Here is a 15,730-nt window from a genome sequence, read left to right as displayed (position 1 = left end):
TAAACAGTGCATTAGTAGCTACATCCACTGTTAGAAGATGTCTGAAGGTGAGGAGCCACATGTGCTCAGTTTTGAATTGGCATGATCCTAAGTAGCCGTAGGAGCTAGATCACATGCCCTCTCAGGTTTTCACAACAAACGCAAACAATCAACAGCCTCGTCTAACACTTTAAAAAATATATATTTTTGATTAAATCAGAGGTAAAAACAGGTTAGTTCTTCTTCAAGGTTTGAGTTTATTCTTAGCAACCAGAGATCACAGTATTTTGTCCAAGTCGTCTTTCTAACTGAAACAGTCGGTTTCTAATAAAAAAGTGGCGATTCGCAAGTAATGTTTTTTTTAGATGTAAAATATGTGCAAATAAAATCCGCCCTCTAACAATGTCTGTTCAGAGGACAGATTTAATTTCATACTTCAGTTATTTTTGAAAAACGTTAGGTTACGTTTGAATATAAGTAATAACAAAATTAAAGAAACCATTAGTTTACCTCAAAACAAACCATTATTAAAGGTACAGTTCTGTCTTAGACTAAAGAAAAAATAATAAAACGGCAATGTTCACTGGTCTTTTGTGTGTAAAATTGATCAAGCCTATTCAAAATAGCTGATTTTGCACAAACAAAAAATATACTTTTGCAAAAAATAAATCACTGATGGAAAGAATATCATTACTGTTTTTATTTTTGTGAGATAATGTGAAACAGCATTTTAATAAAGTGGAAAAAAACAACTTCTTTGCTGCCACAACTTCAAGCTTTTTGTGCCCCAATAATTACAATAGATGGACGTGAGATTGTGGAGGCACTATACATCTATACATGCTACAAAGTTGATACTTTTTTACATTTCTGGTTGCTGTTATGATGTGGGAGTTTTGTTAAGGAAAAAGTGAACCATAAGATAAGATAACACATGATATGAAATGGTCTGATAAGGTATAATAAGATCCAATGCGATAAGATACAATATGGTATGACACAGTAAGATAAGATAAAATACAATATGGTATGATAAGATATGATATGGATATTATATAGATCCGATAAAGATGCTTTACTGATCCCAGTCTGGGAAATTTAAAGGTTTACCTTCTTTTTTAGACAACCTCACACATTTTATCCTCTTAAATCAACTTGTGCTCAGTGTAATATCAAATTCCCAATTTCCATATTTGACTCCACTCATCAGTGGAGCAAAAACACAAGTCTTTAAATCTGGTCCCGGGTCTGCAGTAATGAGAGAGTAGTAATGGATCTCCAGAGGCTGCTGGTGCTGTTTGGCTGTTCTGGGCATTGCTGGGCATACATCATTAACCCATGTTTTTTTTTTTCCACACTCCTAAACACTCATTAGGGTGACAAACACACTTTGTAATGGCACAAACACATTCATGTTTGTCCACATAAAGTCATGTAAATGCAGCGATTATTGATTGCAGGGGACTGAAATGTCAAAAGTGTCATTGCTGATGTAGAGGAGCTCTTCGGAAGACGGCTATGGAGGAAAATTCTGGCTGAGCCAAATTTTGATTGTGCTTGTGTGAATAAAAGGATTGAAGAAGTGACACAAAAGAATGGACAAAAACAGTGGAAAAACACGGACGCACGATAAAACAAAAGGAAAGGCAAATCAGATACGTGAATCATCAGAATAAATCTAAGGGAGATGTCTGACACACAGTCAAATCTTTCAGGCTGAGGTCAATAAAAAGACTTCTGTTTTTAATAGCTGTGTTTCCATTAACTCTCAAATTTCACAAATTAGATTTACGATAAAAAAATTTCTTAATGGAATCACCATAATTTTGAAAAAACTTGCATTTATCGAAAAAAAAGGTTTTTGCGCTTAGAGGAGCTGGTTTTGGGGGCGTATCAATGGAAACACTTGTTTTTAATTAAATGTGTTTCTTGTAGGAAGTCTCTGTCCTCAACATAGCACATCGGGCGCCATGGGAGGTCCTACAGCATTACAGCTCATTATGAGTTGCGTATCATATGAAATTGTAAAGCTCCTCCGTAAAATCACAACCAAGATTTCTTCTTCGCTTCATCTGTAGCCACAGTTTTGGGACTTGAAACCTGAATAAGATGCAGAAGTCTCCCTTGAGGATGAGCGTGAGTGCCGTAGCAAACTTAAATGGATCTTGTTGTGTTTTCAAACAGAAAAAGGGTCCAGCTGTGTTCTTGTTGGAATGTTGTTTTTTTTTTAATAACGCAACATACGCCACACCGCTGTGGCGTCACCCAAATGCTCCCTTTTAGTGAATCAAATAAATTTAAAATATCTTTTCTCGTCCATCGCCATGTTTTAAATGACTTATCGCGTGAGTTGGTTTGTGTTTATTTGCCTAATTTTGATTTAATGGAAACAGTGCCATTTCAGAAGTCGATTTTTATAAAGTTTTGCTCAAATGTGTAATGGAAACACATCTAGTGTTAGTCACTTAGTAAATGTAACTAAGTGACATTTTTATAAGAACCCAGATTTTATCTGGACAAATGGTTATTTTAAAGGGAGAGTTTTTATTTAAGAGATTTGTTTCCAACGTATTTTTACTGCCAATTCGTTATATATAGAAGTATGGTTTGGGCCCCCTCCGCATCATTTTTGACGTTTTGGGTGTCCTCAATTCGTCGTTTTTCATTGGCTGGCTGTTTCCATTAAATATAGGTTTCCATCTTTGGGCCAAAAATCAGTACAGGTCTAAGGGCCGCTTGGTACCGGCCCACAGACAGGGAAAAAAGGCATAAGGTAATCAGGTCAGGGGTCCCCAATCCTCAGGTCGCAGACCAGTACTGGAACATGGGCTGGACCGGTACCCTAACCAGATACCAGTTCTGCAGCCGGTTCTGCGTCCTGAGGGAACAGAATGGGAACAGCCAGCACTTCAAAAAATGATGAGTTGGGGACAGTCAAAATGTCAAGAAGTGACATGGAGGGGGCCAGACCATCTGTCTATAAATGACTAACTGAGAGTGAGAAAGTGTGTCATCATATATGGATGTATGGCCCGGGCTGCCTTTTGACGTGCTGGCTGTTCTCATTAATTCAAGGGTCCCCAACTTCTGGTCCATGAACCGGTACTGGTCTGAGGGCCACTATAGTACCAGATCCCAGACAGGGAAAAAAATGCAGGGGTCTTCATGGGACACGGACTGTTACCAGCACTGGTACTGGGACACGGACAGGACCGGTTCCCAGTCTGTTACTGCGTCCAGTACCACGTCCCAAGGGTTGGGGACCTGTCATTTAATTTAAACAGCCGGCACGTCAAAAAACGATAAGTACCTAAAAAGTCACAAATGATGCTGAACTCAGAAGTGAGTACACCCCATACATTTATGTAGATATTTATTATATTTCTCCATGGGACAACATTGCCAAAATGAATTTTTGACACAATGGAAATTAGCCAGTGTCCATCTTGTATAGCAGTATAAATGTATTGTGTTGGCACATGAAAAGATTCAAAAGTGATTTGCGTGAAAAGAAAATATAGATATATTTCTGTTTTATGTCAAAAAATTCAAAGAATACCATTAGAACACATTTTCATAGAAGTTTGGTAGTAGTTCATTTGCATTTGTTTAACAAGGTTTTATAGAATGCTGGCCAAATTGTTGGTCCTCACATTTTCACCTTATCAAATCTGGCACTTTAAGCAGCAAGTTTCCACATCGCAGTCCTAGAACTTTCACCATCACATGGATATAAATAACACCTATTCAGCATATTTTAGTTACAGCATCATCTTCTTTTTTGGTTAATTGGTGAGCTGGTGTCATCACTTCCCATCTTCAGCTTTCTCTCTTTTTTTGTCCCTGTTCCTCTCCTCAGCCGGATGAACTGACAAATGTCCTGGAAATCTGCAACATCGTCTTTACCAGCATGTTTTCTTTGGAAATGATTCTCAAGCTTACAGCTTTTGGCTCCTTCAGCTACCTAAGGAACCCCTACAATGTCTTTGATGGAATCATCGTGATAATAAGGTACGGCATACAAGCTGTGGAGCGTGTACGTTGTGTTCCTTTCATCTTAAACCAGACAGACAGTTTTAACAAATACATAATCAAACACATGTATGAGTTTATACAGAAACACAACTTGCATATTTTAATGGCTTCTAGAGGAAATTCGTGTCACAGCACAGATAAATGTGTGATTGTTAAACTATTCATGCGGCTTTTGTCGTACTCATTCTGTGTGGTTCAAATGCACCAGCTGTATGTATTTGGATGCCACAGTGTCAGACAGCAGAAGGGTTTTGTCACTTGTTGTGTATGTATGGAGCTTCAGGTGACGGGCTTTGCCTTTGATCTCCTGGCATCAGTTATTTTCTTTTTTTCCCCAATTCATCTGGTTACCAGCCTTTGTCTGTGATCCCTCCTAAAAAAATGGGATCAAATACACATCAAAGCAGGTGAAAGTGAACACGATCAAATGTGGAGCCCATCACAGAAGATCCTTGTTGATTGAACATAAGTGCGTCAGTTTCCGTCTCTTCATCTGTCTGAATGTCCTCAGCCTCTTCACACAGGTCTGCTCTGTGGAAGTGTCCCTATTCATTCATTGACAGTTCACAGACGGGGATATTTTCAGGTGTTTATTGGACCCTTTGACCACTCCTTTCATTAGGCTCTTTATTCTTGATACCACACCAGAGTGCAGGGGACAACCTCTCTGTTATGAGAAGATATAATTACAGGATTTACCCAAATGTTTTTTCTTGATTGATAAATCTTTAGTAAAAATAGATTTAATGGTCTTATCAATGTATGGTCCTTAAATTTTTTTAGAGTTGAGGTTTGTGAATGAGAAAGCTGTGGTTAATTCTCAAAGGTAGGGTACTATAGGGCACACCTGTGTAAAAGACGCACCGTCAATGAATGGTCAATTTTCAACTTATGACAGGCCGTATGAGACTTAATTCATTCTTTCTTTCAAACTCTTTCATACACACCACCAATCTAGAAAGTGCATTAAGCGAAACAAAATAGTCAGATAAGTTTGTCAGTCAGCCAGCTTTATTAACTGTGTTCACAGTAACTCTACAACAGGGGTGTCAAACTCAATCCCCCAGGCGGCCAAAATCCAAAACATGCTTTAAGTCACGGGGCAAACAAGATAAGCATTCATTGAACACACGTAAACTAAATTTTTAAAACTTTAAAAACGTTTAACAACTTTTTAACACAAGTATGAATAATAAAAATGCAGGAATTTCATTCCAGAATAAATCAAATTAAACCTTAAATAACTTTTAATATTTTACTCTCCATAAAAATATACTTTGTCAAATTTTAAGTCAGAAATAAGCGCAAATTGACATCTGGCCATTACCCGGTGGACTGGGTACTGTTAACTTTGACACATGTGATCTAGAACTTGTTTTTTACATGTCACACTTTAGCCACATTAGCATATTCACAAGAACTTGTCTGCAACGCGTAGAAAAATAGACTGATACCGCAACGCATTCTCACTCCCAACTCGTCATATATGGAAATGTGATTCAGTCCCCTCCGCATCACTTTTTGACATGCTGGCTGTTCCCTTTAAATTTGGGTCCACCAACCTCTGGGCGGCAAACCGGTACCAGTTCGAGGGCCGTTTGGCACCGGGCCACAGACAGTGAAAAAGGTGTATATTCTAGTCAGGGGCTCCCAACCCTCTGGACGTTGTTCCAGATGTTACTGGTACCCTACCCTGGTACCGGTTCTGCATAAATTACCATGTCCCGAGGGTTGGATTCAATGGGAACAGACACCACGTCAAAAAAACGAGTTGGGGACAACCAAAATGTCAAAAAGTGACGTGGGGCGGAGGTATATGTCCATATAAACGAGTTGGGAGTGAGAATGTGTAGGAGACCATTAAAACAAACTTTTTTGAGATTACGCTAACTCCCAACCCAGTTAGTAACACACACAAACGCGCACACACACACACACAAAATGACAGTTTGACAACACTATACGAGAACCACATTAGCACATCCACAATAGCTGTCTCTCCCAGCCATAAGAAAAACAGCCTGGGATCGCTAAAACTAACATTACTTTGGCTAGGCTAACTACCAATACTGTTAGTTAAAAAAAAAAAAAAAACACAGTCTGCTACTTGTTAGCCTTGTTAACATATTCACTCAACATTTTGACAGAGCGCCGTGTACCTTTCAAAATTGCTTCAAAAGCAGTAAGCACAACCAGAATTAATTCAGATTATAAGGCACACTGCCAGTTTAAAAAAAGGCTTTTACATGTTTTCTATAGTGTGGAAAATATGATATGCTTGCAGTGTGAAATGTTCATTTATATTCCAGTTATGTAGCAGTTATTTTAAAGATGAGGTATGAGTCCAATGTTTAACTATTGTGCTGTCCTAGGCATGTTTACATTAAAAGTGAGGTCATCTGGACCTCACAAAACTTTTTTTTTAAGGATTTTTTTTTTTTATCCTCAGTGGTGTCTGTGGGAGACATAAAATCCTGTCCACCTTTGTCATGGGAGGGGAACATCAATATAAGGACCATCTGGACACCCTTAAGACAGCATGAGGGTTTAAAGAGGCTGCAAACTTTAGCAGTTTGCATTATTTGTTTCCATGTCTTTGATTGTAAAATCTATTGCTGCTCAATTAAAAGCAAAATTTTTGAAAAATTGAAAAAAAAATGCACACAGGTTTTCTGCTATGCTAAGCTCCTCGTGTACTTTATGCACTTTAATTAGAACTACCAAGGCAGGCATATTGACTGCTTTCAAAATTTACATTGCAAATTGATTAAAAAAGAAACTATAAACCAACAGGTCTCTGGCATGTTGTTTTTTTGAGGAAAAAAGGCCTTTAAATTACCTTATTGTGCGTAAAATATGACATGCATTTTATACTGTCTGGATTAAAATAAAATTGTCTCTGTGCATCTGGCTTCAGTGTTTGTGAGATTGTCAGTCAGTCAGACGGCGGTTTGTCGGTGTTGAGGACCTTCCGGCTGCTCCGGGTCCTGAAGCTGGTCAGGTTCATGCCAGCTCTCAGGAGACAGCTGGTGGTGCTGATGAAGACCATGGACAACGTGGCCACATTCTGCATGCTGCTAATGCTCTTCATCTTCATCTTTAGGTAGGGTGACAAAAACCTTGTAGCTTCTATGATGTGGCATAGTCAGTCAATTATTTAAAATTCTTCTACTTTACAGATCAAAATAACGCACTTGGATGTTAATGAAATGTTTTCTGTCATTATGTTACCATCTCTCAGTTTAACTTCTCGCCCAATTTATGCAGTTTTGTTTCATGAGTTGTAGTTGACTCATGCAGAGTCAAGAAGGAAAATAAATCAAAGAAGCAGCTTTGATGCAATCTGTTGTTTTTGGAATTAGAAGAAGACAGTTAACAGTTTGGTTTGAGTTGGATTCAATTTGAACAAAATGAAAAATTACATTTAAAGTATGATTTGTCATTGGAAATAACTATTTGTGTCAATTGTTGACATTTCCCCCCATTTTATAGTCCTTACAGACACATTTCTGTCAAAAACTATGCTAGGTCAACCTTGAGGTATTAGCAATCACAATAGCAAAAAAAAAAAGAAAAAAATCAAATAAACTGTATTTGACTGTGTGTTGTTGTGTTGCAGTATCCTTGGGATGCACATATTTGGCTGTAAATTCAGCCTGAAGACAGAGACTGGGGACACGGTGTCAGACAGGAAGAACTTTGACTCGCTGTTGTGGGCTATCGTCACTGTTTTCCAGGTAATCATGTCTCATCTTTTTTTTTTTTTTGCTTTAAAGATCCACTCCAATCATCTTTTGAGCCATTTTAAGAGCATTCTCACTCGTCTTTTAATTATGAGGTTTTTTTAGCTCAAATCATGTTGTTTTCCAGGACATAGAAATACACTTCTGAGTAGAAGGCAGTACTATTACAGCCCTTCACAATCTGGATCAAACATTAGTACTGCAACAGAAATGGCAACCAATACTTGGAGCTTTCCAGTTGCATAGTTTTGAGCCACATATGGATCTAGTCTTCTACGAATGAAAGCATCAGAATGGAGCAGGAAGGCTGGGACCCACCCATTGCATTTTCTACATCACAACTACAAACTTTTTCAAACAGACTTTTTTTTCATCTGCTCCTGATTCACAACTATTTGAAAAAAAGAAATACTCTGAAATGAAATTTTTAAGCTTGATTTTCTTTATATATATATAATCTACCTGTAACAATCCACCCAAAGTGTTTGGAGAATAATTGAACTCTATAACTTCAAAAAATGTCACCATTCTAGTGCCATTTCATTCATAGTTAACCCATATGGTGGCATTATTTGTCTTCCTCTTCCTCATCTCCAGGTGTCTTTCTTTTTGCTTTTTAAGATTCTCACTCAAGAGGACTGGAACGTGGTTTTGTACAATGGTATGGCAGCCACCTCACCACTGGCAGCTCTTTATTTCGTGGCTCTCATGACCTTTGGAAACTATGTCCTGTTCAACCTTTTGGTGGCCATCTTGGTTGAAGGATTTCAAGCAGAGGTAAGAGAGTTTCTATAGTCTTATCAAATGTATGAATAAGAGACCAGTTAGACACTAACTCTGTTTGTCTCAATTTGTTTATCTGTAGTAATAAGCATCGTGACATAATAAGTTAGAGTTTTAGAACTGTTCTGAACAACAATCATACAGTGTGGTTTTTCCCGTTCCTCTGTCTTCCTGCTATGTTTAGCCAGTCTCCATCACTCCATCCTTGCATGCTCTGCATGATGTCCTCTACAGTTGCCAGCTGACATTCATCAGTCTGTGTAGCTTGAAATGGAGACCCTAACCTTTGGCAGAGACCTTCGCTGCTAAAATAAATCCAGTCCTTGTGCCTGGCTGGTTTTCAAGAAATGGCAGAAAAAGGAATCGGTGATTTGTTCTAATCAATATTGGATGTGGAAGCCGGTTTCTCACAGTCATTTGCACTATATCATAATAGGTGCAAGAATTACTGCTGGATATAGCTGTATTCTATGATAACAAGGAGATTTACTTGTACAATTGTGCTAATTGGGGTTTAGTTAGTAAATTATTTTAGCTTTTTTTATCTATTGCTGAATACCTGGATTAAAAAAAGTAAAAATGTTGAACTTATTTATGAAGAATTATTATCATTATTAAAAAACACATCAAAAATTATATTTTTAATTACTGTTTATGAAACAGAATTATTTATGTATTTGTTCAGCATATTTATATTTGCGGTTTAGAAAAGTAGAAAATAGTCATGATATTTTAAAATGACTTTTAATACATTTATCCCGGAAAATTTTCAACATATTCCTTTAACTTTGATAAAAAAAAAATACAATAAAATAAAATAAAAAACTATGAATGATAAACGAAACAACTGGAAACATGAAAAAGTGAATAAATAAAAAATATATCAAATGATAACTTTTCTTTGCTTATTAAAAGTAATGCTAAATCAAGACTGCAAATTAAATTTTATTAATGGGCCATAAAAACCTAAAAAAAACAATTCTAAAATCAACCCACTCAAAAAACACTAAGATAAAGAAATAGAATAAAATTACATAATATTTTATATTAAAAATAAAAAAATGGAGGCCCATTTGAGTCCAAATGTACAATGATGATCCTCCATATTAGACAATTTCAAGTGCTTCTTATGGCGTTATTTGCTGGTCAAAACTCCCCGCAGAAATAGGAAATCTCCTCGCACATATCAAACATCCCCCACAAACAATTTAGACCCTCGACCACGAGTGATGCATACGCGCCAGCAAAATCTTAGTGAGCACACGTGCGACACTTTGGTGGTGCGTAATTTAAGATTGTAAGAAAGCGAAGGGGTTAATGATGGAGTGTTTTTGTCTTGGCAGCATGTTGACAATCCTGACAGGCCGTAGTAATTATCTGACTCATCTTCATCCCTGTCTTTAACTTGATTAGGCAACTTTTTGTCTCTGCCGTCCTCGGGGAAAATATCTGCTGGCTTCACAAAGTTTGAAATGTTTTTCTGAGATATAAGCTGTTGTGTTTTCTCTAAATCTTTACATCAACAACTGTTGTCTTTTACTTTTGAATCATCAGTGCAAACTAAAAAGAACTTGTAAAGCTGAACTTTGTCAGCCAACTGACAGTTTTTCAGTGAACTAGGGGATAATTAAGTGATATTTTTTACCCTTTTTTGACAGCATTCAGGTTGTCCACCAGAAATGGGCCCTAATTACTTTGAAAATGAAGTATAGCTAAAGTTAAAATAGATTTCCTTTTGTGGTACATGTTGAACTGACAATCATAACTTTTTTGGTCATCTCATTAAACTAGCCTTTTTATTTTTTTTTCCTTATGACTATTTGTGTGATACTCAAGTGATGTATAGATAATAAAGAACATGTAGCAAATATGGTTGTAGAAACACAATTGCGCAGTTAAATGACAGTAATCTTGAATGAATGAAGTGGTTTATTTCGAGCAATCAGGTCGCAATACATACATAACATAACACTTAGTGAATCACAAGTAGATCGCTTGAAAGGAAGTGGAAGGAAGCGAACTTATATAATCCCACCTTCACGAATAGATCAAGGATTTTTTGACATATGAAATGATGTGGCGATGATGTTCAAGGGCGGAGGTTGAGACCGGTGATGGAGAGCAACATTGAAATATCTCAAAGCTCTTTATGGATCTTTTTTGAAAACTCAAACCATTAATCTTTTTTATCCATGAATCTACTTTTCTTACCCTGTTTGGCTCTCCTGTCCAGGCTCTTACACCTTTCTGCATTTATTCGCACTCTATCTGGTATGGCTGCGCAAAAGACAGACATATTGTAAGGAAAATACTAATAGCGTTTCCCTATAGCCTTTGAGGGACCCTGGAATACTATGATGGAAGTTCAGAGCTTTTAAGAAGGTTCTTGGATCAGTATCTTCATGACTTTTCCTTTTTTTTTACATTTAACAAAAAAAAAACGTTCTAGCTTTGTTTTTATCTGGTGTTTTTATGTAACATATTTATCCATCTTCTTGACCGCCGCTTCCCTTTCGGGGTCGCGGGGGTGCCGGAGCCTATCCCGGCTACTGAAGGGCGAAGGCGGGGTACACCCTGGACAGGTCGCCAGTCTGTCTCAGGGCCGCAATCACTCACACATCCACTCTCACATCCACACCTAGGGGCAATTCAGAGTCGCCAATTAACCTATGAGGCATGTTTTTGGATGGTGGGAGGAAGCCGGAGTCCCCGGTGAAAACCCACGCATGCACGGGGAGAACATGCAAACTCCACACAGAAAGGTCCCAGCCGGGATTCGAACCGGGGCCTTCTCGCTGTGAGGCAAGAGCGCTAACCACTTGCGCCACCGTGCAGCCCGTAACATATTTATACTTTTTATATTTGATTGCTTTAAGATTTTAGCTTTTTTTTGTACTGTTTTTGAGCTTTTAATTCACAGCGTCTTGTTTGACTGAGGTCCTTTCAGGTGCCATATAGATTGATTAAACTTAGGCCAGGGCAATATGGAATATTTTTCATTTTGATATAATTTTTACTCCTATCAGGCAATAACAATATATCTCACGATATAAACAAAAAAACTATATTTGTAAAATGTGAACCCCCTGCGGCTCAAAACAGAAATGTGCAGTCATCAACTGGTTGTTTAGAGTTAAATATCTATTTCCCATATTACTTTCATCATAACATAGGCACTAAAAATGATGCAACTAGTTTTTTAAATAACTAAGAAAAGGTATATATATAAAACTGAAAAATAGTTCAAGAGCTTTCAAGTTTCAAGAGAACATGAATAAAATAGACCACTAAAGTGTTTGTTCAGTTCCATTAAAAACAAAGCATTAAATCTACAAATTAATTGCAATGTTTTCAGGCTTTACAGAACAAACGTGAACTATAAAAGTATTTCACACATCTCTTTAGCATCAGCATGGAGGAGATTAACAGAAGTTACTGCAGGGGGATGGTATCTCGTTTGTTTACCTTGCTTGATGGAATTGATAGCACAATGGTCTCAATTGTTACTCCAAAGTACTGTGTTTTCCGCACTTTAAGGCACATCCAAAAGCCTTAATTATTTATTCTAAAATAAACTAGTACTTCTTATAATCCAAAGCGTGTTATAAATTGATTAATTGTAGTTGTGCTTACTGATGTCAAAGTGATTTTGACACAGCTTCAAAACGTTTGGTTGGGTGATATTGTTAATACGCCTATGTGGCTTTTGTGTAGCGGTATTAACTGTTGGGTCTTTTGTGTTTTACTAAAAAGGTTGAGAGTTAGCGTAGTCACAGTAACGCTTGTTTTAGTTGTATCAATATGTTGTTTTTTTTTTTACTTGTTGCAAACAAAGTTGGGCATTGCAGGTATTATAAATATCCTAACGCCTCTAACGTGGCCAATGTGTAGCTGTGTCAGACTGTTTCTTTATTTTTTATATGTTACTAACAAAGGTGGGAGTTAGCGTAGTCACAGTAACCTTTGTTTTAGCGGTTATGTTTGCTTTTGCATGTCACAAACTTTTAAGTTACCGGTATTGTAAATGTGCTAATATAGCTAACATGTAGCATGTTACAAACAATAAATACAATTATTGTGAACAAATGAATAAAGCCGGACTAACTGACAGATATATCTCTGCCGTTTGTCTCGCTTAAGGCGCCCTGTGTATAACAGAAGTTCGACATTAGACGGTGCGTCTTATAACCCGGTTCGCCCTATAGTGTGGAAAATACAGTACTGTTACTTTTAGTTCTGTATTTGACACCTTAAGCTATTAAAAATATTGCATTGTTCAAGTTTTTAATTCTTGTGTCACTGTGAGTAAGAGGACTACATCCTTCACCATCTGTTCTGGTGGTTTTGGTAAGAATGAGGCAGTGTGATGCTAAGCAATGTTAATATCCACTCTTAAGGTACATTGGTACATTTCTAGATGTTTTATTTAAAAAAGAATACCATGTGTCATTCTGCATTTTCTTTTCAAAGTCTGTAACATATTTGCTTGCTGTAAACCTTTGTTTCTAATGTCTCTTATTTTTTTTTATTTTTTTTTTACCATCAGGGTGATGCCAATCGCTCCTATTCTGATGATGACCACTCCTCTTCCAACTTTGATGAAAGTGAGAAGCACGACTCTATTAAGTTGTCTGGTGAGAACTTAAATGTTTTTTTTTTCCCCCTTAGTTTTCTTAAAGACGATTGGACTCTGCTTTCTCTGGTTGTGGTCTTGTTCTATCCTGTCAGTTCAGTACACTTCCTATAGTTAAACACACAGAGCATGCATACAAATATTAAAAAATGCTGCTTAATGATTGTTAGTAAATTTACACACTACAGAGCGCACATAATAAAAACGGTCGAATGGTCTATTTTGAAATGATGTCATTAATGAGGCCCACTGACCGAAGAGTCAAAGATGAATCCGTCAATCAGTCAGACTTTATTAACTGCATTCAGAGTAACTCTTGAACCATTTTGAAACACACAACAATTTAGAAATGTTAGCCACACTAGTGTATTCACAATACATAAAAGTCCCAACTGAGTTTCCAACAGGACAAAAATCTGACGGATAGCACTAAAATAAACTTTACTGCAACTACGCCAACTCCCTACCTTTTTGGTAACGTGTAAAAAAACACAGTCCAACGCTACTACGGGTTAGTGTAGGCCAGACCCGCAACACAAAAGCAAAATAGCCTATAGTCAACCTGTTATCTGTAGCTTTGTTTCTGTTTTGTTTTTTTCTCAGTTGGAAAAAATGCCTCAACCAACCTAGTATCCAATAACTTATTATTACATTGTTTATTACGGTATGTTTGTTTCTTCGTCTCTTGTCATGCCGGTCTTGCGTTTCCTTTGCCTCCTCTAGTGGTGGAATTGTGCATTGCGGTCATTTCTCTAAAGAGTCACAACTTGCCACAGGAATGGGCTCGACACTTGATTTTTTTTTTTCAACATCCTTATTTGTTTTTCTCTTCATGTCTAGGCTGGATTAAACCATCTGGTGGGCCAGATAAAGCCTGCAGACTATATATTTGGCATCCCTGCATTAGAAGCATTAGTCAGATATTCACAATACACAATAAATCCCAACTTTGTGCAATATATGTATATATAAAAAAACACACACACTGATACCACTAAAACAGACATTACTGTGGCTACGCTAACTTTAACCCTCGTTAGTAACATGTATAAACAGTCCAATATGGCTGCTTGTTAGCCGTGTTAGTGTCTTCTCAATGACACCCATTTAGACATTTTGACAGAGCGCCGTGTACCTCTCAAAATGGTTTGGACATCTGTAAACACAGCCTGTTTATGAAGTGTTTAAGATTATAAGGCAGACTGTTTTTCTTTTGAAAAAATTAGGGTGTGTTCAGACTGGACACTGGTTCGCTTAAAGTGAACCAGAGCAACTCATTAAATGTGGTCAGATGAATGCAAGCTCATTAGAACAACGTTTAATGTGATACTCATTGCTTCTTACACTATTGTCCCAAAAATCTATATGTCATCAACACTTTTCACTGTACCTTGTGTCCGTAGCATCCTCGGGAACCGCCTTGCTGCGTGTCTCTTACGTACCACAGTAGCAGTAAAAAACGTTGAGCCTAGTTTTTATACAGACGTTAAAAATTGATCAAGCAAATAAAAAGTCTCAAAAAGTGAACAAGTATTGGCAAACTGCAGCACTTCCATCTTTCTAGTTTTTGTTTTTAACCCACCCTCGTAACTGCTGACCAATGACTGAAGAGGTCTTTAGTCACATGGTTTTGTTTACAAGCTTTGGTCCGGAACCAAAATCCCTGGTAGACCCCAGTCTGAATACAGACCAAACGCAAAGTTTAGGACTCAATACAACAACAACAAGAGGACACCGACCGGAACAAATTATTTTACCAGTCTGAACACACCTTAAGACTTCTAAGTGCACCCTATGGTAAAAAAATAGGGTCATCTTATACTATGTCATGTAACAAAGCAAAAGTGACACAAACCTGTGAAGCTGTTCTCTCTTATGCCTTCAAGCATATTCCATGTACGAATGACTCTGTGTTTACCTCTTAAGTTGTCTTAGGAACAAAACAAGTAATTACTAATTTTGCAAAATTGGCCTTTTAACACAGAGCACCAATGTGAAAAGGTAAGAAAAGAAAAAATAAATAAATAAAAATGTGACAAACCCAGAAAATGGAAAAAAAAAATGATGCAAAAACAGCGAAGACAAGATTTTCTATTAGTAGGCAATTTCAAATCATATTGTTAGAAATAATGAAGGTCCATTTACAGAAAACTCAATTATTGAACATAACCTCAAACCCAAAACATGACCAAACTCAAGAAAACAAAAACGTATAGACCTTTGCACACACATTTATTTGCAAAAAAATGAAATAATTTTCTTCCTGCAGATCCAAGAATGTGCGCCCTCACTCCAAACGGTCACCTTGAGTTGGGTGCGCCGTCTGGGCCCAGAGGGTCCTACTCCTCAGAGAAGAGGAGTTTCACCAGTGACTCCAGGAAGAGCAGCGTGATGAGCGTGGGGAAGAGCAGCCTGGAGAGACGCTCCCTGTCTTTGGTACTTTGTCACCCTGTTACCATCACTCATTTCAGCGAGCACATCATCCATCATTGTGAGCATAATGCATTATTGAAATCAGTTTCTTTTTCTTTTTTTAGACATTTATAGTGTGCTTAGG

The 15,730-nt window shown here is 37.4% G+C and overlaps 1 protein-coding gene across 1 annotated transcript in view; it reads left to right on the top strand.

Moving 5' to 3' along the window:
* Nucleotides 1-15,730, top strand: part of LOC112137652 (voltage-dependent T-type calcium channel subunit alpha-1I) — a 168,526-nt gene that overhangs the window by 83,350 nt on the left and 69,446 nt on the right. The window contains exons 9-14 of the mRNA XM_024260075.2: nucleotides 3,839-3,990; nucleotides 6,932-7,117; nucleotides 7,634-7,751; nucleotides 8,379-8,534; nucleotides 13,087-13,174; nucleotides 15,443-15,609. Coding sequence (XP_024115843.2) covers nucleotides 3,839-3,990; nucleotides 6,932-7,117; nucleotides 7,634-7,751; nucleotides 8,379-8,534; nucleotides 13,087-13,174; nucleotides 15,443-15,609 — 867 coding nt within the window. The remainder of the gene's footprint in view (nucleotides 1-3,838; nucleotides 3,991-6,931; nucleotides 7,118-7,633; nucleotides 7,752-8,378; nucleotides 8,535-13,086; nucleotides 13,175-15,442; nucleotides 15,610-15,730) is intronic.

Source organism: Oryzias melastigma, linkage group LG1, assembly GCF_002922805.2.
Source record: "Oryzias melastigma strain HK-1 linkage group LG1, ASM292280v2, whole genome shotgun sequence".
NCBI lineage: Eukaryota > Metazoa > Chordata > Actinopteri > Beloniformes > Adrianichthyidae > Oryzias > Oryzias melastigma.
This window is presented reverse-complemented; position numbering and strand designations above follow the sequence as displayed.